Here is a 21,890-nt window from a genome sequence, read left to right on the forward strand (position 1 = left end):
CACTTCGGCTCTGTTTCAATCACTTTGCGTTTATTTGCTGTACATTTAATGATTTATCAAATAAGCCTTATAAACATTGCTTGAGGGTTATATACTATTAAGATAATGTCAGTGGATGAATCCTTGAGGTTCAATTTTAATTACAATCTCCATTTTATCATTCTACTTAAATTGTAATTGCAGAAGAAAATAATTGATATTGTTTATTTATTCACCTCCAGTCTAATGTGTCTACATGGTTAATTGGGCTTCTCTTTGTCTCATACATTTTAATTAAACATTTTAGGTCAGCAAGACATTTGTTTCTGTCAATCACACTTACTTCATAGTTGAAAAACTATAATTATTAGCAGACGTGAAAGTCGGACATTTTAATTGCAGAAACTATTCATTTATAATAATAATATACTGAACAATAATTTGCCCTTGATCATTCCCATTGATTCTTATTTGTCTGGGCTATACTAGTTGATTGAAGTGCAGTTAGTAAAGTTACATCCTGTAATAAATCTCTGCTATCCCTTCCTTCATCTCTGACATGGGTCCAAGCAGTGCCAGCAGCCAATTCTGGGAGGCAGCCATATGAAGAGATGTGTATGCATCTTAATCAGGCAGAGTTGTTTTAGTAATGGTCTTAGTAATCACCACCTTATAAAAAGCTCATGAAATCTGGCCCTCTCTTTATGTGGAAGAGGAGCGCAGGGACGTGTGGTATGCATCTTAATGTGGAAGAGTGTAAGGTAATGATTAAAACTGCTGTACCTCAAGTTAAGATCCATGCAAACAGGCCTATTTCATACATGTTCCTGCCATTAAAATGCCCTATGACCTTGAAAATAAGTGTGAGAAAGTTCAATAGACCAGGATTTGCTTAAAGGAAAAATCTCTTAAACAAACATGTAGTATTTGCTTATCTTGTCATTGTCATTCATGATCTTTAGAGAGATCATGTGTCATAGTGTAAAGCTCCCAATTACACCCCTCATTTTCAGTAACTTATTTTAGCTTGTTTTCATTCACTCTTTTTGATTCCACAGCACTACTCCCACAATAAAACTAAATTCATATTAGTTGTAACCTATACTAGACACTGTAGGTTGCATTTCAAAGAAGACACAATGATTCTACAAACTGGGCCAGAGTACCCACATCTCGGTTCATTTAGGCCTTTAATTCTGGATGTGTTACTGCATGAAAAATTAAACATTTGCTGTGCATGGTTTGTCCATGATGAACACTTTTCGTGCAGTTATCTTAGTATTACATCACTGTTGCCTCACACGTAGCAGTTTTGCTCTCCGAACTCTTAGGAGGAATCAAGTGAGAACATAGGTGAAGTGGTGCTTAAGCCAATTTGTCTCCAGGATTCCAATAGTTTGAGACTGTTATAGCAATATAAATCAGACAAGTCCCCATTCTACATAAGACAAAATTGCACTAATTAACCAGGTTCCACAATTTTTCTACCCCAATTCTTTTACAGTAAAATGGATAATCACAATGTATAGGAAAAAACAAACAAACAAACTTAGTAGTACAAACACTTTCGGAAGGAAATCTCTTTTGCCAGTACAACACCAATGAGAAATATGTACCTAAAGTGGCCAGCTATTGTCTTTTAACTGCATGTATAGCACTCAATTTCATGTTATAATTCATCCCATGGAGAAAATGCCAGTAAATTATTTACAATGTAATAATTATTAACAATGAAAGGAAAAAAGTTCAAAAGGTGGCAGAAAATTAAATTACATTTTTTTAAAAACAACAACAAAAAAACACACAAATAAAGACATCCAAAGGATAGTGAAACAAGCAATCTGGAATGAAAGCACAGTCAGTGTCAAAACATCATGAGCTTAATCATCCAGAGCAGCCCCTGCACCCACAGTGACTGCACTCAATGATGCGACCCTGCAGGGACAGATAAAATGAGAAACCTATTAACAGGTAGAACGTAATTACTGAAATATCTGTTACACTCAAACAACAGTGACTGCCATGATCACACCATAAATATTCCACAATATGGAAAGAATAAACATGAGTCTAGAAAACTCATTATAAGTTTAAACATGAACTGACTCACCACTTCAAGCTTGCTTTTGGGCACCCGACATATGCAATTTGTTCCAAAGTTGGTGTCACGGGTCTGAATGCAACGAAGACAGCACAGATTTTCGTACCCCTGCTTTTTCCATTTTGCAATTAGATTCTTGTCTGCGTAGCCCTCTTTTATGCAGTATTCATAAAGCTCTGAGGACAAAAAAAAAACATTTAGTAGTTATTATTCTTGCTTCATCAAGAACTATTAAACAGATATAGCCATGTAATTCAAAGCTTCTAAGCGGTGAAGAGTGCATAATTAAGACGTTACCTCTGCTTATGGCCTTTCTTTTGTAAAAGAGGTCGAATATATAGCGGCTTCGCTGGTGATGCAGTCTGAAAATAGGCCAAAGGGACTCGACTTTCCTTTTACCCTCATGAGGTTCCGTTTCAGCTGTAGATTATTATTATTATTATTATTATTATTGACAGCGGAACAGCATTATACATAACTGTAGAACAGTAAAATAAGAAATGGTGACTAAAATAGACGAATATATTAAGTATAACTTGGCTAGCTAGGTTGAATACATATAAATAAATACCAACAGACGTTAGCAACAAAGCTAACAATAGCTAGCTAACGAATTAGCTAAAACCACGGAAATAAGTCAAACTCTAAACCTGAACATACCTTCCCTCATTTTCTGATCCAGTTCTTCAAGAGTAGGCTCAATAAGCTCCCAAGCGTCTGGGGGTGGTTTCTTACTTCTTCTTACTTTAGGCATGACTTCAATTTAGTAGTAAATAACACAAAAGAGATTCACTAGCTGCTGTATAAAGCCTGCTATACTAGCGTTTCGTCTCTCTTCTTTTACGTCACTACACAGGTCCTATTTGTTTTGCAGTGTCTCACAAATATAGGCGGGCAAGCTGGCCTTTCCAAAAATCCTAAAAAATAATATTAAATATTTTGGTATTTGTGTCATTTCAAACCGATCTAACTCAGCACAACAATATTATACCGATGTCATGCTTAAACACGCGTTTTAAATTCAACTAAAGTGTTGCTCCCCGTCTACACATATTGTATCAGATTAGGTGTCTCGAATAGTGCCTGTCTGAGTTAAAGCATAAACACGATAACGGGTAATTGAATGTGTTTTCCAGCTGGTTTTGCTGTCATTGGTGGATTTTGGTTTTGTATTTTCAAGAGAATCGGAAATTAATATTGATTTCGTTTGTACTCCATTTTAATTGTAATTACTTTTAGCAATTGATAATTCCCATTTACAGTGACAGTTGGATATATGAAACTTACAGTTAGCAATTTATCCAACAAGCTATAGCTAGCCGTAGCTTTACTGTAATGAGACATATAGTGTCTCGGGTTCTCTTGCCACACTCTTGAGCTCTCCTTTGTTTGACACATACTACTCTGAGACATACCCACATCTTTTGAGAAAACTGTGCCTTGGAATATCATTTTACCACTTATTTCACTTATTCAGAGGCTTGTGATTTTTCACTTCGGCTCTGTTTCAATCACTTTGCGTTTATTTGCTGTACATTTAATGATTTATCAAATAAGCCTTATAAACATTGCTTGAGGGTTATATACTATTAAGATAATGTCAGTGGATGAATCCTTGAGGTTCAATTTTAATTACAATCTCCATTTTATCATTCTACTTAAATTGTAATTGCAGAAGAAAATAATTGATATTGTTTATTTATTCACCTCCAGTCTAATGTGTCTACATGGTTAATTGGGCTTCTCTTTGTCTCATACATTTTAATTAAACATTTTAGGTCAGCAAGACATTTGTTTCTGTCAATCACACTTACTTCATAGTTGAAAACTATAATTATTAGCAGACGTGAAAGTCGGACATTTTAATTGCAGAAACTATTCATTTATAATAATAATAATATACTGAACAATAATTTGCCCTTGATCATTCCCATTGATTCTTATTTGTCTGGGCTATACTAGTTGATTGAAGTGCAGTTAGTAAAGTTACATCCTGTAATAAATCTCTGCTATCCCTTCCTTCATCTCTGACATGGGTCCAAGCAGTGCCAGCAGCCAATTCTGGGAGGCAGCCATATGAAGAGATGTGTATGCATCTTAATCAGGCAGAGTTGTTTTAGTAATGGTCTTAGTAATCACCACCTTATAAAAAGCTCATGAAATCTGGCCCTCTCTTTATGTGGAAGAGGAGCGCAGGGACGTGTAGTATGCATCTTAATGTGGAAGAGTGTAAGGTATTGATTAAAACTGCTGTACCTCAAGTTAAGATCCATGCAAACAGGCCTATTTCATACATGTTCCTGCCATTAAAATGCCCTATGACCTTGAAAATAAGTGTGAGAAAGTTCAATAGACCAGGATTTGCTTAAAGGAAAAATCTACTCTTAAACAAACATGTAGTATTTGCTTATCTTGTCATTGTCATTCATGATCTTTAGAGAGATCATGTGTCATAGTGTAAAGCTCCCAATTACACCCCTCATTTTCAGTAACTTATTTTAGCTTGTTTTCATTCACTCTTTTTGATTCCACAGCACTACTCCCACAATAAAACTAAATTCATATTAGTTGTAACCTATACTAGACACTGTAGGTTGCATTTCAAAGAAGACACAATGATTCTACAAACTGGGCCAGAGTACCTACATCTCAGTTCATTTAGGCCTTTAATTTTTCATGCAGTAACACATCCAGAATTAAACATTTGCTGTGCATGGTTTGTCCATGATGAACACTTTTCATGCAGTTATCTTAGTATTACATCACTGTTGCCTCACACGTAGCAGTTTTGCTCTCCGAACTCTTAGGAGGAATCAAGTGAGAACATAGGTGAAGTGGTGCTTAAGCTAATTTGTCTCCAGGATTCCAATAGTTTGAGACTGTTATAGCAATATAAATCAGACAAGTCCCCATTCTACATAAGACAAAATTGCACTAATTAACCAGGTTCCATAATTTTTCTACCCCAATTCTTTTACAGTAAAATGGATAATCACAATGTATAGGAAAAAACAAACAAACAAACTTAGTAGTACAAACAATTTCAGAAGGAAATCTCTTTTGCCAGTACAACACCAATGAGAAATATGTACCTAAAGTGGCCAGCTATTGTCTTTTAACTGCATGTATAGCACTCAATTTCATGTTATAATTCATCCCATGGAGAAAATGCCAGTAAATTATTTACAATGTAATAATTATTAACAATGAAAGGAAAAAAGTTCAAAAGGTGGCAGAAAATTAAATTACATTTTTTTAAAAACAACAACAAAAAAAACACACAAATAAAGACATCCAAAGGATAGTGAAACAAGCAATCTGGAATGAAAGCACAGTCAGTGTCAAAACATTATGAGCTTAATCATCCAGAGCAGCCCCTGCACCCACAGTGACTGCACTCAATGATGCGACCCTGCAGCGACAGATAAAATGAGAAAACAATTAACAGGTAGAACGTAATTACAGAAATATCTGTTACACTCAAACAACAGTGACTGCCATGATCACACCATAAATATTCCACAATATGGAAAGAATAAACATGAGTCTAGAAAACTCATTATAAGTTTAAAAATGAACTGACTCACCACTTCAAGCTTGCTTTTGGGCACCCGACATATGCAATTTGTTCCAAAGTTGGTGTCACGGGTCTGAATGCAACGAAGACAGCACAGATTTTCGTACCCCTGCTTTTTCCATTTTGCAATTAGATTCTTGTCTGCGTAGCCCTCTTTTATGCAGTATTCGTAAAGCTCTGAGGACAAAAAAACATTTAGTAGTTATTATTCTTGCTTCATCAAGAACTATTAAGCAGATATAGCCATGTAATTTAAAGCTTCTATGCGGTGAAGAGTGCATAATTAAAACGTTACCTCTGCTTATGGTCTTTCTTTTGTAAAAGAGGTCGAATATATAGCGGCTTCGCTGGTGATGAAGTCTGAAAATAGGCCAAAGGGACTCGACTTTCCTTTTACCCTCATGAGGTTCCGTTTCAGCTGTAGATTATCATTATTATTGACAGTGGAACAGCATTATACATAACTGTAGAACAGTAAAATAAGAAATGGTGACTAAAATAGACGGATATATTAAGCATAACTTGGCTAGCTAGGTTGAATACATATAAATAAACACCAATAAACGTTAGCAACAAAGCTAACACTAGCTAGCTAACGAGTTAGCTAATACTACGGAAAAAAAAAAGTCAAAATCTAAACCTGAACATACCTTCCCTCATTTTCTGATCCAGTTCATCAAGAGTAGGCTCAATAAGCTCCCAAGCGTCTGGGGGTGGTTTCTTACTTCTTTTTACTTTAGGCATGACTTCAATTTAATAGTAAATAACACAAAAGAGATTCATTAGCAGCTGTATAAAGCCTGCTATACTAACGTTTTGTCTCTCTTCTTTTACGTCACTACACAGGTCCTACTTGTTTTGCAGCGTCTCAAAAAATATAGGCGGGCAAGCTGGCCTTTCCAAAAATCCTAAAAAAATAATATTAAATATTTTGGTATTTGTGTCATTTCAAACCGATCTAACTCAGCACAACAATATTATACCGATGTCATGCTTAAACACGCGTTTTAAATTCAACTAAAGTGTTGCTCCCCGTCTACACATATTGCATCAGATTAGGTGTCTCGAATAGTGCCTGTCTGAATTAAAGCATAAACACGATAACGTATAATTGAATGTGTTTTCCAGCTGGTTTTGCTGTCATTGGTGGATTTTGGTTTTGTATTTTCAAGAGAATCGGAAATTAATATTGATTTAATTTGTACTCCATTTTAATTGTAATTACTTTTAGCAATTGATAATTCCCATTTACAGTGACAGTTGGATATATGAAACTTACAGTTATCAATTTATCCAACAAGCTATAGCTAGCCGTAGCGTTACTGTAATGAGACATATAGTGTCTCGGGTTCTCTTGCCACACTCTTGAGCTCTCCTTTGTTTGACACATACTACTCTGAGACATACCCACATCTTTTGAGAAAACTGTGCCTTGGAATATCATTTTACCACTTATTTCACTTATTCAGAGGCTTGTGATTTTTCACTTCGGCTCTGTTTCAATCACTTTGCGTTTATTTGCTGTACATTTAATGATTTATCAAATAAGCCTTATAAACATTGCTTGAGGGTTATATACTATTAAGATAATGTCAGTGGATGAATCCTTGAGGTTCAATTTTAATTACAATCTCCATTTTATCATTCTGCTTAAATTGTAATTGCAGAAGAAAATAATTGATAGGTTATTTATTCACCTCCAGTCTAATGTGTCTATGTGGTTAATTGGGCTTCTCTTTGTCTCATACATTTTAATTAAACATTTTAGGTCAGCAAGACATTTGTTTCTGTCAATCACACTTACTTCATAGTTGAAAACTATATTAGCAGACTTGAAAGTCGGACATTTTAAATGCAGAAACTATTCATTTATAATAATAATATACTGAACAATAATTTGCCCTTGATCATTCCCATTGATTCTTATTTGTCTGGGCTATACTAGTTGATTGAAGTGAAGTTAGTAAAGTTACATCCTGTAATAAATCTCTGCTATCCCTTCTTTCATCTCTGACATGGGTCCAAGCAGTGCCAGCAGCCAATTCTGGGAGGCAGCCATATGAACAGATGTGTATGCATCTTAATCAGGAAGAGTTGTTTTAGTAAAGATCTTAGTAATCAGCACCTTATAAAAAGCTCATGAAATCTGGCCCTCTCTTTATGTGGAAGAGGAGCGCAGGGACGTGTGGTATGCATCTTAATATGGAAGGGTGTAAGGTAATGATTAAAACTGCTGTACCTCAAGTTAAGATCCATGCAAACAGGCCTATTTCATACATGTTCCTGCCATTAAAATGCCCTATAACCTTGAAAATAAGTGTGAGAATAAGTTAAATAGACCAGGATTTGCTTAAAGGAAAAATCTACTCTTAAACAATATTTTGTGATACTTTGTATTCCTGGTGCTATGTCTGTTTTTCTATGTTTTCTTTTATGTTCATTATTTCAATGACAAGTCAGGTCAAAGATTACTGTTATATCACAGCAGGATATTGCTTTTGCAGTCACAGTAGCAGTCTTAATAGGATAAGTTCTTTAAAAATAGCAAACATAAATGTTAATGGTCATGTGTTGCTGTCTGCTTCTGACAACAAAAGAGCAAAGGCTTCTTTCATGACTCAAAATTATTCACTGAGGAGACCAGCACTGCAAGTAATTTGAGAAACTGAAATAAAAGAAGACCAACAATTTGACAGAAGACAGTTAAATAGGAGTTCATCCTAAAATAATCTTGAATGTCATTGAATGTCACAGATTGTTTCTAAACAACAATGTACATGCACAAGTTTAGAGTGGATTTGTCCTTTAAAGGTCACTGATAAATCTTGGTTATAAGGCTTACAACACATATGTGGATCTAAATGACTGTAGCATGTGTAGATTGAAAAAAAAGCAGAGAAAATAATAAGATGATGGAAATTAATAAAAACCCAATAAATGTCCAAGAGCCCAAGTTATTAGACATTCTATAGATTTAGAATACCCCCCCAGACGAATTCTTAGTAGTTAATCTGTACTAACTGGGCAATTTTAAATTTGGATTGATTCCACATTAACTAATTGATTAGTTATGTATAAAGCAATGATATCAATTAACACGTCAATTGATATCATTGCTTTATATTGATCTCATTTCTTTATATATAACTAATCCCATTTTCTCATCTAAGAGGAGTTTGACTTTTCCTTCATGACCTAGATATGCTAATGTGGTAGAAAGCCATTCCATACTTTATAAGATTTCATATTTTGTATTCCAGGTGCGGATGAAACACGGTATGCTTTCTCCCTTGAGTTTACCATGGTGTTTTTCGTTGGATAAGTTGTCTGACAGGATAGTAGAATATACTCAAGCAAATCATTCAACAACGATGTACATGACGAATATGCAGACCTATATTATCCTTAATGTATTGGCTAAAGTCTGGGTAGCTCTTATCATTGGATTTTGAAGATGCTAATGAACCATTTTTAAGAGGCTGAACGCATTTAAAAAAGGTACTCGCTTTCATATGATTCAGGATCTATAGTTAATGGCGTGTTATTTATTTGCATTCTGATTTCATGTGGACCGTTTTGTAGCCCTGATATCTTAGTCCTTGTACACGTGTATTCTTAGAACTCTCACCAACAGCATTCGCTCAAAAGTTATAAAGTATTTAATACTGCCCTGTACAAATGCATCCAACACATAATAAGCCTACGTACGTAAAGACACACGGTCAAGGCAGACAGCGTCAGCTGTAATAAATGGTCCGCCCCTACATTTTACTCCATTTTATTCCCAACATACTTAGCAGTGGCTTATACGAGCTGGAAGGAAGATGGCGGACAGACTAGGTATGATTTCTTACAGCTTCTTTTATTTAACCTCGCTAGTTAATGACCTTCATATAGTGTTGCGCAGCCATTAATTATGTGCATATTGTTTATTGTGTGAGTAAAAGGAGAGTAAGATATGTAGTGCTTACTGATGGTCATCTTATTTTTAAGAAAATGCATATTTCTAAAAGGCCTTGAGAAATGCACTCGAGTCAACTCAAGGACTTTCTGTGTTCTACGCGTTGGATTTGTCGTTTATCGAGATCTGGCCAGTATATTAGATCTTTTAAATTGTTATTCTCACATTGCGTGCCATTTGTGCGTTCTCTCTCCTCATTAAGTTTACTAGCCTTGCATTTTTCTGTGGTGGTGTTACAGCCGGTTAATTGCACTGACCAGGACGCTAGTTAACCAGCTAGCCTAGCTGACTACATAAATGCTAATGAGCGTTAACGTTTTAAGTTAATTTAACACTATTCCCAATACGGTAACTGGAACTGCATCCAGATTTGTGTGCAAGCATGAAATCTGACCACGGCAAGAGCCAGTCTACTGCTTGCCGCTGAATATGCAGAACACTGCAGGACTCTGTCAAACCAACTTTATTAACATTTACAGTGACATGCGTTTTAAGTGTTTTGGAACTTACTATTAGGTAGCTAAATGACTGTTTTCTACACATACTTCTTGTACGGTTAAGCTTTTGAAAACCGTGCATAATTAGCTATAGTTATGATTACTTATGTTTCTATATCTTCAAAGAGATATGGTCACTGTTATCAAACGGATATACATGTGTACAATAACTATTGTTATATGTTAGGAACAGGGTATGTACGCAAATGAGCATGTTTTCTTTCTGCAGTGCCCTTGGGTGAGAAGAGACTCATGGATGTCAAACTTGGTGAGCTGACATCCTGGCTTGGTACAAGAGACTTCACCCCTAATGGACTCCTAAATGGGATTCGCAGAGGTAATGTTCTTGGTCTGTTAAGAAATCTGTAAACCTAATTGTTGGATGAAGGCGATGAACAACCTCTCAGAGCTTTTAATAATCTTTCCTTTCTCAGGCCATGACCGATATTACAACAAGTACATTAATGTCAAGAAAGGAAGTATTGGTGGTGTTGCAATGCTCCTTGTTGGTTATGTCGCAATAAGTTACATTTGGGGATATGATCATATTAGTAAGTATCCATTTTACCCTGTAAACCCCTTTGTCCCCCTGCAAAGCTATTGTACTCAATCAGCTAAATTTAAATGTGATGTAAATATCAACTTCTCCATCATAGAGCATGACCGCTGGAGGAAGTACCACTGAACCTGCTTACACGGTTGACCAGAGTCACCAACCTTGTCTGCAGAAGTGTGATCAGCATACATTCACCTTTATGTGTATAGTGACTTGTTATGCCCAAGAAATAAACAAACTATTGATGGAAGTCCCAATTTTATTTTAAACTTGAGGCCTGGAAATAAAATACTAAATGCTTCTGGAAACGTGGTACAGAATTTATTTTTTTTTATTTTTAATTTTTTTTAAAAAGCTGTTTTATGTACAAGGTAAAGCTATGCTACTGTAAATATGAGCAGATTGCCTTAATTTAGTATTGATTTCACAGTTATGTATTGCTAGCAAGTAGCTTCAAAATATTAGGGGTTTATATAATTCAATTTTAGTTAACACATGTGAAAGTGAAAAACTAGGAAGGGTCAACACCTTGAATACAAATGATGGATATGAAACATTTTGGTATATTGGTATGGAAAATATGAAGTCTCAACATGTTGTTCACAGCACATCCTATGCATATTGAGCAATATTTTGCATACTTCTCCTGGCCCTGAAGAAGAATGAGACTTAAGTCAAAAGTAAATTCACAGAAGATGTGGGGAGGGGAGTAGTGTTTGTGAATATGACTAAGGCTATGAGGAAAGTACTTCTGCACTTTGTTTTATGTAGTAGCTGCAGGAATTTCTTGAGCACCTTTAAAATAGAAATCCTGCTTTCAACAGAAGAGCCCCACACAAAAAATATAACTTGGCTTAAAAATGGAAGTAGGAATATTTTTTATTTATCAGTTCTGAAATGCCTTGTTACTTCATCTGATAAGTGATACTGTCAGGGAAACAAATTTGCCCTGTAAAAGGACTGCTTAGCAAATGTGGTTGACAGAGTATCTTAACTAAAATATCCACTATAGTCATTCCAGCAAAAAAACACCAATATAATCAGTCCTCATATATCTTAAGAGGAAATTCCAGCAGTTTACTGGCAATGCCTTCTGCAGATAGGTGTTACTGTCCACTTAAGAAAGCCAGATGTCCTTTTGTGCATTTGTTTGCATAATGCCCCTTCTCACCACACTGCAAAAAGCAGACAAAAACATGAGTAGTTTTTAAAAAATAGGATAAAATAGGAATAAAATTATTTTTTCTCAAGACTAAAAAAAATGAAGGAACTTGGAAGCTCTACCTTGTAACATGTAACTTGATCCAATGGACGTGGGCCACGGGGGCCACCCATGTTCTGATTCTGTGTTGCCCCAAGAACATGTGTTTTTTGATGATTGGCATTGATACCGGAGTTGGTGTTGGTTAACTGGATCAGTGATAATGATGATCTGTTCTGGTTCTGTATATTTTGCTATGGGGTGAAAGTAACAAAATAAAAAACTTTTATGAATGCATTGGCCATCATAGTAAATGGCAGAGATTTTTCAGTAAAAAGCTTAAGTACCTTCTGCTGAATCTGGCCTTGCTGAGGCAGTGGCGGCTGTTCAGTCGCACCCATAGGCAACTCAAAACGTGGGCTAAAAATATTAAAGTGTGTTAAGATTTAAATAATACAGGTTTGTTAATGACCAAATGTATAAGTAAGCATTTAACTGAACAAACTCACTGCATAAATTTGCATGATTTGCCCTCAGGACAGAAGCCTACTAGATAATTAACACAGATGACTCTTCTCGTGTGTCTGTGTCGGCAATCTGGACCTTCAGTAAATAAAACATAGAAATGTGACAAACAGAATATTTTATGAACACTAGAGCTGCTCTTTTCAGAATAGAAAAGGTTTACCATGCTTGCAGAATCCCCTGTCGTACCATGGACAATCTTTGATCTTAGATTCAGGATCAATATGCAAGAAGGGACATTCTTTATTACTGCATTCACCTGCAAAATAAAAGACGAGATTATACCATCCTAATATAAAGAAACCACTGTGGAAAGCATAATCAATGACACTTAAATACCAACCAAATTTGGAGTAGAAGTAGCATTCTGGCATCTTCGTCATGTCATATTCGTGTAAAAATTCACACTGGTCCCCTTTCTTGCATAACCCTCGAAGCCAGTGTTTACAAACAACAGTCTTTTCTCCACTAATGTGCCGGAAAGGACACATTCCGCCTTGGGAAAACATAAGTAGTATATGATGTTCAAAACTACCAATGCTACATATTAGACATGCGACAGTTCAAGTTGCTTGAATTTTACCTTTCATACAAGCCGCCCTCATAAAGAACTCGCACACAGCAGCGCCTGATTCTGTAGACACATTTTGAGTATTACGAAGTGCTATTGGTAAATGCAGTAAAAAAAAAATAAACTAGCAAAAATAATTTCAGCAATTCCATAAGGAAGCGAGGAACTTTAGTAACTTAGACTTTACTAAATAAATCCAACAATTCTACTTGATATGCTAACATTAGTTGGCTAACCTAGCTAGGTTAACTTACTATCCATTCCTGGAAACGGCAAAGGTTGAGCACCTAATTGCTGTTCGACAGCAATTTCCAGATCAAACTTTATGTGATCAACACTCGCAATTATTTCCTGCATTTTCTATTTCAGCTTGTTAGCCAAGTAACGATAATAAATTAATAAGCTACTTGTAGCTAACTAACCTAGCTAAATAGCTGCTACCGCTAGCTAGCTAGAAAGATGCTGTTAGATTACTCGATACCTAGCTAAATGATATTCTCGTGCCGCATAAAATAGCTAGTAAACGGTAATGCTGTGTGGTGAAATTGTTTGTTTGGGTTTTTTTACTCGGTACTCTTGGATCTACACAGCACAACCGGAGCACCTACTAGCTAAAACAATATGTAGCTAACTAGCATGTCGAATACTTCCGAATGCTATTTAACGTCCATAACCCTTGACCTCTTAAGGTATATATAATCATTTGCAGCATAATCGAGAGTTCTGGTGGCATCGAACAAAAGGTGAAACTGTAATTTTTATATTTATTGTTTTGTTTATTATATACACTGCGCAAATATTTCAGATTCTGTACAAATATATTGTTGAACGTGAAGAAAATTGGTGGTAATATTGGACGGACGTGAACTTTGAACTAGTGTGGTCAAAATGTCGGTAATTGATTAAAACATCCTTCATCAAGAGCGCCAAAAGTACTCCAGTAACTTCTCACTCAATATGCAGACATTTCCTACAGCAGTTCAGTTTCATTCGTCCATCCATTAGTGTAGATTGTTTTAGAATACTCATAATCAACCGTTAAAGTGAGGGGGAAAAAACACTCAAAACTAAGAATTTTAATATATACTTTTAGAATAATCATTTAACTGCTAAAGTGGAAAGAAAACACTTACTGAAAACTAAACATTTTAATAGATTGTTAATAGAATACGTTAGAATAGAATAATTTATATTTATTTTAAAAATAACCTCAACATTAATTCATTTAAAGTAATTTTTTCTGGGCCAACCTGTGCCATAGAAGCATCATGTTTACAAAATTAAAGATATTACCTTAAAGAAAGTTGGCTTTCAAATCTAAAGTAATCAGAGATAAAATTATAGACATGCACAAGATAGGCAAATGTTACAAATTAATATTTAAGTGTAAGGATATTCCAGTGAACAGTGTTTGATCAGTTGTGAGGAATTAGGAGCTGCATCATAAAACCCAGGCATTTAAAACATTTGGTAAATGCTCTTATCCAGGGAAACCTACATATATTTATTAAAACAACTAGGTGTTCTGCCTGGAAATGGAACACATGCCCCTTGTCAGCACCGTGCTCTGCTCTAGGTGAGCTACAGGAGTACCAGGCTTTGTCTAAAAAGGGCTGAACCCAAAAACCCAGCATCAGAGCAAGAAAGGGATTTGTGAGGGAAACCACAGAAAGGCCAACTAGTGTCCTGTGGCTGAAACTGAAGTGAAGTTGAAACCACAAGGAGTTTATGAGCTTCTGCATGCCGATAGTGAAGAGGGAAATACTCCAGAAAATGTAGTAAAGGAACACCAGTCAATGATGTCAAGAATTCTACATACAACTGGGACTGAATAAAAATGTCCTTGTGCACCCTAACCTGAGACATACCCACGTGAATTTTCCACAAGATCATCACATGCCCATTCATCAGAAACACCTTCCCAACAGTAAAGCATAGTGGTGGCAATGTCATGTTTTAGGGATACTTTTTCTCAGCAAGGACTGGCATGTTGTTAAATATGCACAGATGGACTGTAAAAATACAGAGACACATGGCAAGACAAAGCTCTGGAGAAACTTCACCTTTCAGCATAATGATGATCCCAAGATCAAGGTATGTATGGTTTAATAACCAAAAAGTGAATGTTCTACAACAGCCAAGTCAAAGTCTATATCTGAGTCCACTTGAGAATCTTTGGCACTATCTGAAAAGTGCACAAGCATTATCCAGCCAACCTGAACAAGAAAATGATTCCCAGTGTGCAAAGCTGGTAGAAACTTACCCTATGCAGCACAAAGGTTTTCTATCAAATACCAAATTTTAGGAATTAATCCACTGATAAAATACATATTGACAATGAAAATTTACTTTAAGAGTATATTGGTTTGTAAATAATAAAATATTCTCAGTAACAGTTTGTGTAAATGTCATTTGTAATACAAATAAATCTGATGACTGTTAAGGCAGTGGAATAATTGTGTAACACCTCAGGCCAGCCTGTAGAACAACAGAGTCTGCTACAGTATGTCTTCATATGCTGCTGCTCCTGTTCTTTCCATTGGCCAGTCGTACCTGCAAATAAATGTTGTCCATTAATCTACATATTACTGGTGTTTACTGCGAAGTTCCCAAAGTAACCAACACAGTGCGAATCTGTGATCTGACAATAGCAAGAAATATTCCTTACTGTAGCATATAAAAATACCACCAAGCTAAAGTTCTGACTAAATTGGGAAATAAGTAATTTTTTAAGTGAATATTTAAGTGTTCAATGAAGAGCTATATCTTCTGTCTTTCCTTGAAGACAGCCTGTGCCTCAACTGTTATGACAAAAGTTCATACCCACACCTGCATGCCAGAATAGAGAAGAGTCATGCCTTGTGTATAATAATCAGGTTTTGTTTTTTAAGGTAGACCTTGTAAGTCTTGTGATAATTTTGGTTACAACCCCATCTAGGCTGGGGGGCCGTAACATAGGGTTTGAGTGTTACAAATCCACCAAATCCATACTAGAAACAAAAAGATGACTGACTAAGGTAACAAAAAAAACACAGACAATGACTACACTGACCACACTTTTAGAAACAAAGATAAACCCATACCCAAACAAAATGGCATCCACTCCCTACCACCAGTGTGTAACTATATACAGAATTTTTATATATATATATATATATATATATATATATATATATATATATATATATATATATAATTTTTCACTCATCACCATCTTTGGAGGTGTTTCTTCCTTATGTCTTTGACTGCTATAGCAGCTGCATGACAATGGATTTTGGAAGATCTATACCAGATTTAGCTCCATATGTCACTTTATCAGCAGTTGCAGAGAATGCTGTATGAGGAGGTGCTCTCTTTGAATTTCAGCTCAGCCTCCTCTTGTTGTTTGTCAGCCATCTAGTTATTTGTCTAGGTAAGGTTGAACTCATTTCACATGACAAGTGTTATAAGACAAAATTAACAGTGTTGTAAAAGTTGATCAAGAACCAGCCAGTAATGATCCTTTGACATGTGTGTTGCCTTATACAATTGTCTAAATGTCTTTTATTACAGTTGTACTTGTACCTCAGCATCTTTGTGCAGTTTGTTTATGAGGACCACTCTTGTTCATCTTTGGACAGAAAGAACGATGGTAATGAGAGTGAAGGCAAAATATGATGATGAGATCTTTCTTCCCTTTGTTGAGGAGTATAGTGGTTAAACCAGGCTTAGTCTTCCTAACTTTGCCCACCATTGTGATGTTCCATTTCAGAGACTGCTCACCAAATTCATAGGAGGTAAAAAATGATCTCCCCTAACATTGTGACAGCTTAGACCTTGAGCCATGTCCAGAACATGCTGCCTCTGGTTCTTTGTCTTACCCACCAGGCAACATAAACAAAAAGTTCAATTGGCAGCAGGATGTTCATATTGAAAAAGCATGAAAGTATGAGGCAGAGCTGGGGTTTTTTTTGCAGTTCTTCTTGACTTTGAGCACTCTGTAAGAATGCACACTAATGGATCAAAGCAGCTTTGACTTAATGATTTCTAACAGGGTTCTAGCCCACTTTAAGCCTCATCATAGGTCTCACTACACAGATCTGTTCTTTCTACCAATGTCCACATTTACTCCCCTTTCTACTGAGGGATTTTTCATTCTATAGCTCCATACCCCTTAACCATCATAAAGAAATATGAATTGGCCTAATATATTTCATTTTCTTTATATTTGGCATTAGGTGATCTGTAGACAATTCTGGTTCTGTGAGCATAATTCAGATAAAGCATAATGGCAAATAGATCTGGCTGAGGAGAAACTTTTTTTATAGATTTGTAGTACTGATACTTGACATTGTTCTTTTTTAAACCTTTTAGAACTGTGGCATTATTTAAAGATGTTATAAGCTTTTATATATGTTTATGACTATGTGTAATAGTCATAGACTATGTGTAAGACAGGCAACTACTGAACATGAACTAATAAGTCTGGAAAAACATGTAGTGTTTGCTTATCTTGATTCATTCATGATCTTTAGAGAGATTATGTGTCAGTGTAAAGCTCCCAATTACACCCCTCAATTTCAGTAATTTATTTTAGCTTGTTTTCATTCACCCTCTTTTTGATTTTTGATATAGCGCCACTGCCATAATAAAACTAAATTCATATTGGTTGTAACCTATACTAGATGCTGTAGGCTGCATTTCAAAGAAGACAGAATGATTCTACAAACTGGTCCAGAGTACCCACATCTCAGTTCATTTAGGCCTTTAATTCTGGATGTGTTACTGCAAGAAAAATTAAACATTTGCTGTGCATGGTTTGTCCATGACGAGCACTTTTCTGGCAGCTGTCTTGGTATTACATCACTGTTGCCTCATACATAGAAGTTAAATTACATTTCAATTACATTTTTTTTAAACAAACAAAAAAAATCCCTCACAAATAATGAAATCCAAAGGATAGTGAAATAAACAATTCTGGAATGAAAGCACAGTCAGTGTCAAAACATCATGAGCTTAATCATCCAGAGCAGCCCCTGCACCCACAGTGACTGCACTCAATGATGCGACCCTGCAGGGACAGATAAAATGAGAAACCTATTAACAGGTAGAACGTAATTACAGAAATATCTGTTACACTCAAACAACAGTGACTGCCATGATCACACCATAAATATTCCACAATATGGAAAGAATAAACATGAGTCTAGAAAACTCATTATAAGTTTAAAAATGAACTGACTCACCACTTCAAGCTTGCTTTTGGGCACCCGACATATGCAATTTGTTCCAAAGTTGGTGTCACGGGTCTGAATGCAACGAAGACAGCACAGATTTTCGTACCCCTGCTTTTTCCATTTTGCAATTAGATTCTTGTCTGCGTAGCCCTCTTTTATGCAGTATTCATAAAGCTCTGAGGACAAAAAAAACATTTAGTAGTTATTATTCTTGCTTCATCAAGAACTATTAAACAGATGTAGCCATGTAATTCAAAGCTTCGAAGCGGTGAAGAGTGCATAATTAAGACGTTACCTCTGCTTATGGCCTTTCTTTTGTAAAAGAGGTCGAATATATAGCGGCTTCGCTGGTGATGAAGTCTGAAAATAGGCCAAAGGGACTCGACTTTCCTTTTACCCTCATGAGGTTCCGTTTCAGCTGTAGATTATTATTATTATTATTATTATTATTATTATTATTGACAGCAGAACAACATTATACATAACTGTAGAACAGTAAAATAAGAAATGGTGACTAAAATAGACGAATATATTAAGCATAACTTGGCTAGCTAGGTTGAATACATATAAATAAATACCAACAGACGTTAGCAACAAAGCTAACAATAGCTAGCTAACGAATTAGCTAAAACCACGGAAAAAAAAGTCAAAATCTAAACCTGAACATACCTTCCCTCATTTTCTGATCCAGTTCTTCAAGAGTAGGCTCAATAAGCTCCCAAGCGTCTGGGGGTGGTTTCTTACTTCTTCTTACTTTAGGCATGACTTCAATTTAATAGTAAATAACACAAAAGAGATTCACTAGCTGTTGTATAAAGCCTGCTATACTAGCGTTTCGTCTCTCTTCTTTTACGTCACTACACAGGTCCTATTTGTTTTTGCAGTGTCTCAAAAATATAGGCGGGCAAGCTGGCCTTTCCAAAAATCCTAAAAAATAATATTAAATATTTTGGTATTTGTGTCATTTCAAACCGATCTAACTCAGCACAACAATATTATACCGATGTCATGCTTAAACACGCGTTTTAAATTCAACTAAAGTGTTGCTCCCCGTCTACACATATTGCATCAGATTAGGTGTCTCGAATAGTGCCTGTCTGAATTAAAGCATAAATACGATAACATGGGTAATTGAATGTGTTTTCCAGCTGGTTTTGTATTTTCAAGAGAATCGGAAATTAATATTTCATTTGTACTCCATTTTAATTGTAATTACTTTTAGCAATTGATAATTCCCATTTACAGTGACAGTTGGATATATGAAAGTTACAGTTAGTAATTTATTCAACAAGCTAAAGCTAGCCGTAGCTTTACTTTGTTGTCAAAACTGGGATTATATTTAGTGGCATAGCGAAAGACATTGTGCCCAACTTTTGAGAGCACTTAATCGTCACCATGCCTAAAGGAGGTAAGAAGTTGATATACTTTGAGTGATAATAATGCAGTCGTCACAGGCAGTTGTTAAAATCATTATCTAATGTCTAGCTAGCTAGCTAAGTTATAAAAGTTTACCCGCTCTACAAGTTAGCTGTTGAAGAGCTGTTATGACATCTGTCCTACATTCGAGTTTAAACCACTTTCAATTAATAATTTACATATATAAAATCAATCATTCATTTACCTATATAAAATTATTAATTAACCTATATAAAATCAGCGACGAAGGCACTAGAAGCATGCTGTGCAGAAAAGCTATACATGTATAGAATTGGCCTACAGCAATGATCCAAATGTTATATTTTCAGGAAGGAAAGGTGGGCATAAAGGCCGAATGAGAACGTATACAAGTCCTGAAGAGATAGATGCTCAAATGAAAGCAGAAAAAGAAAGAAAAAAGGTCAATTGTGTCCTTATTCGTGATCCAATAAGTTACATTTCCATTGGGAATGCTCATGCATTAACAATGTAGGTGGCATATCCACTTTAGGAATGCATATATTTTTGCAGACTGAACAAGAGGAAGCCGAAGAAGAAGGAGCAGCAGTAAATGACACCCAAATTGATGACAAACAAGCAGGATCAGGTTCAGAGGACAGTGATGATGAATGTTTTCGAGTAAGCTCCAGCTCAATATAAGTAATACCTGCCAACAGCCTCTCTTAATTCATTGTTAAGTTGAAAGGACAGGTTTGCAGTGTCATGGATGCTTAATGTTATATGGTCACTTTTGTGGAAGAGGCTAGGGACATTTGTGAGGGAATTAAAGAGTTGCACCCCAACTTATCAGATTTCTCATTCCCTATGTTTTTAGGTCTGGTAGGTGTGTAAATATTGCAGTAGCTGCATCATTAGTTTCCACTGGGGTCAGTGTACTTTCTTTGAGTGCTGGTGAAATAGTAATGCCAGATCTCTTGATAAAGAATTTTAAAGCTTTCAGCTTTGAGAAATTACCTATGACAATCTGACTGATTGCTTTACCTGCTGACTTAAGTCAGCTGTTTGTGATGGAGGACAGTGTACTGCCACCCTTTTTGGGGTGTAATGGTGTGTAAGAGCCACTGAATTGTAGTGGGAAAATCTAGCCTTCTTTCTCACTATAAAAACTCTTTTATCACAGAGAAGAAATGGTGTAGAAGGTTTGATAGAAATTGAAAATCCCAATCGTGTTGCTCAGAAAACGAAGAAAGTAACAGACATAGAACTGGAGGGACAGAAACAACTATCAAGAAGAGAGAGGTAATACCATTGAGGTGAATGGAGCAAGTATTAATGACAGAAATACCACATGGATTCATACTGTCTGCATAAATTGGGACTTTAAACACAAAATGCATTAAGTAAATCAGAGTATGAAATGTATGACCTTATGTGTAATCATGTCTGCTTATTGTTTCAGAGAGGAGATTGAAAAGCAAAAGGCCAAGGAAAGATATATGAAGATGCACTTAGCAGGAAAGACTGATCAAGCCAAAGCAGACCTTGCCAGGCTTGCTATAATTAGAAAACAACGTGAAGAGGCAGCAAGGAAAAAAGAAGAGGAAAGGAAAGGTGAACTGGGGGGAACGAATGCATCAGAACACAAACAAGAAGTAATTATTTTAATGTTATAAACTCTACCTGTATTTGATGTTTGTTCTTCATTTACTGTAGCAAAGGAAGCAGCACAAGCAGCAACGGCGGCAGCAAAAGGACTTCATTCATTGTCCCTTAAATGATACAGAGCTCATAAAATCACCAAGGCTTTGTTGGATCAGTAGGAAAGTACACTATACAAAGATAATGACAGTAATATATATTGGGGGCAAGTTTGACTGTGATGTGCTCTGTAAGAAATGACGATACAATGTTCCGTTGACAAGGAATATTTATACATTTTGGATGTTAGCCTTGAAAGTACACATTTAAAAGTTAAAGTGGAGCCCCCTGAGAAAGCCTGTGTGTTTCCAAAAAAAGTGGCTCACTTACAATGCTTAGATACATTTACTTGATGATAAAAGATATATATTTATTAACAGTGATTCATGTAAAGTGAATTTTGTAACTGCTGTTTCAGTTGGAGTGAACTACTGTAAGACAAAAAAAACATTTTTTTTCTGCATCAAAATTAGAGAGGCATCCAGATGTATCTTAAAGTAATGTATTAAAAAAGATAAGAATAAGTAAAAATGTCAAGATTTCGTGTTTATTAAAGGAATTACTATCATAGGTGGATCTCGTTGTTATTTTGCCTGTTTACCTGCTTGTTGAAGCCTTCCTATCCCATACT

The 21,890-nt window shown here is 35.8% G+C and overlaps 6 protein-coding genes across 7 annotated transcripts; 2 read left to right on the forward strand and 4 right to left on the reverse strand.

Moving 5' to 3' along the window:
* Positions 1-1,152: 1,152 nt before the first annotated feature.
* On the reverse strand, positions 1,153-2,932 carry LOC118241898 (protein BUD31 homolog). Its single transcript, XM_035529409.1, has 4 exons — positions 2,741-2,932; positions 2,378-2,500; positions 2,090-2,256; positions 1,153-1,914 (listed from the first exon to the last, which is right to left on the reverse strand). Exons 1-4 carry the CDS (start codon positions 2,832-2,834, stop codon positions 1,864-1,866), a joined length of 435 nt encoding a protein of 144 aa, XP_035385302.1. The 5' UTR covers positions 2,835-2,932; the 3' UTR covers positions 1,153-1,863.
* Positions 2,933-4,729: 1,797 nt separating this feature from the next.
* On the reverse strand, positions 4,730-6,501 carry LOC118241899 (protein BUD31 homolog). Its single transcript, XM_035529410.1, has 4 exons — positions 6,308-6,501; positions 5,953-6,075; positions 5,668-5,834; positions 4,730-5,492 (listed from the first exon to the last, which is right to left on the reverse strand). The coding sequence occupies exons 1-4, from the start codon at positions 6,399-6,401 to the stop codon at positions 5,442-5,444; spliced, it is 435 nt and encodes a 144-aa protein (XP_035385303.1). The 5' UTR covers positions 6,402-6,501; the 3' UTR covers positions 4,730-5,441.
* Positions 6,502-9,393: 2,892 nt separating this feature from the next.
* Positions 9,394-10,979, forward strand: atp5mf (ATP synthase membrane subunit f). 2 transcript variants are annotated; one of them, XM_027022224.2, is made up of 4 exons: positions 9,394-9,497; positions 10,345-10,452; positions 10,550-10,666; positions 10,772-10,979. In XM_027022224.2, exons 1-4 carry the CDS (start codon positions 9,482-9,484, stop codon positions 10,798-10,800), a joined length of 270 nt encoding a protein of 89 aa, XP_026878025.1. In that variant the 5' UTR covers positions 9,394-9,481; the 3' UTR covers positions 10,801-10,979. The 2 variants fall into 2 exon arrangements, with proteins under 2 accessions (XP_026878025.1, XP_026878023.2); XM_027022222.2 differs by lacking the exon at positions 9,394-9,497 and adding an exon at positions 9,728-9,751.
* Positions 10,980-11,532: 553 nt separating this feature from the next.
* On the reverse strand, positions 11,533-13,633 carry cpsf4 (cleavage and polyadenylation specific factor 4). The gene is made up of 8 exons (XM_027022225.2): positions 13,223-13,633; positions 12,981-13,031; positions 12,741-12,893; positions 12,561-12,656; positions 12,382-12,475; positions 12,220-12,292; positions 11,956-12,126; positions 11,533-11,846 (listed from the first exon to the last, which is right to left on the reverse strand). Exons 1-8 carry the CDS (start codon positions 13,323-13,325, stop codon positions 11,778-11,780), a joined length of 810 nt encoding a protein of 269 aa, XP_026878026.1. The 5' UTR covers positions 13,326-13,633; the 3' UTR covers positions 11,533-11,777.
* A 4,064-nt stretch (positions 13,634-17,697) lies between these two features.
* On the reverse strand, positions 17,698-19,050 carry LOC118241916 (protein BUD31 homolog). The gene is made up of 4 exons (XM_035529442.1): positions 18,854-19,050; positions 18,480-18,602; positions 18,194-18,360; positions 17,698-18,018 (listed from the first exon to the last, which is right to left on the reverse strand). Exons 1-4 carry the CDS (start codon positions 18,945-18,947, stop codon positions 17,968-17,970), a joined length of 435 nt encoding a protein of 144 aa, XP_035385335.1. The 5' UTR covers positions 18,948-19,050; the 3' UTR covers positions 17,698-17,967.
* Positions 19,051-19,269: 219 nt separating this feature from the next.
* pdap1b (pdgfa associated protein 1b) lies at positions 19,270-21,835 on the forward strand. Its single transcript, XM_027022213.2, has 6 exons — positions 19,270-19,592; positions 19,930-20,021; positions 20,132-20,239; positions 20,742-20,860; positions 21,021-21,172; positions 21,275-21,835. The coding sequence occupies exons 1-6, from the start codon at positions 19,580-19,582 to the stop codon at positions 21,337-21,339; spliced, it is 549 nt and encodes a 182-aa protein (XP_026878014.1). The 5' UTR covers positions 19,270-19,579; the 3' UTR covers positions 21,340-21,835.
* Positions 21,836-21,890: the final 55 nt, after the last annotated feature.

Source organism: Electrophorus electricus, chromosome 8 (assembly GCF_013358815.1).
Source record: "Electrophorus electricus isolate fEleEle1 chromosome 8, fEleEle1.pri, whole genome shotgun sequence".
In the NCBI taxonomy this organism is placed as follows: Eukaryota; Metazoa; Chordata; class Actinopteri; order Gymnotiformes; family Gymnotidae; genus Electrophorus; species Electrophorus electricus.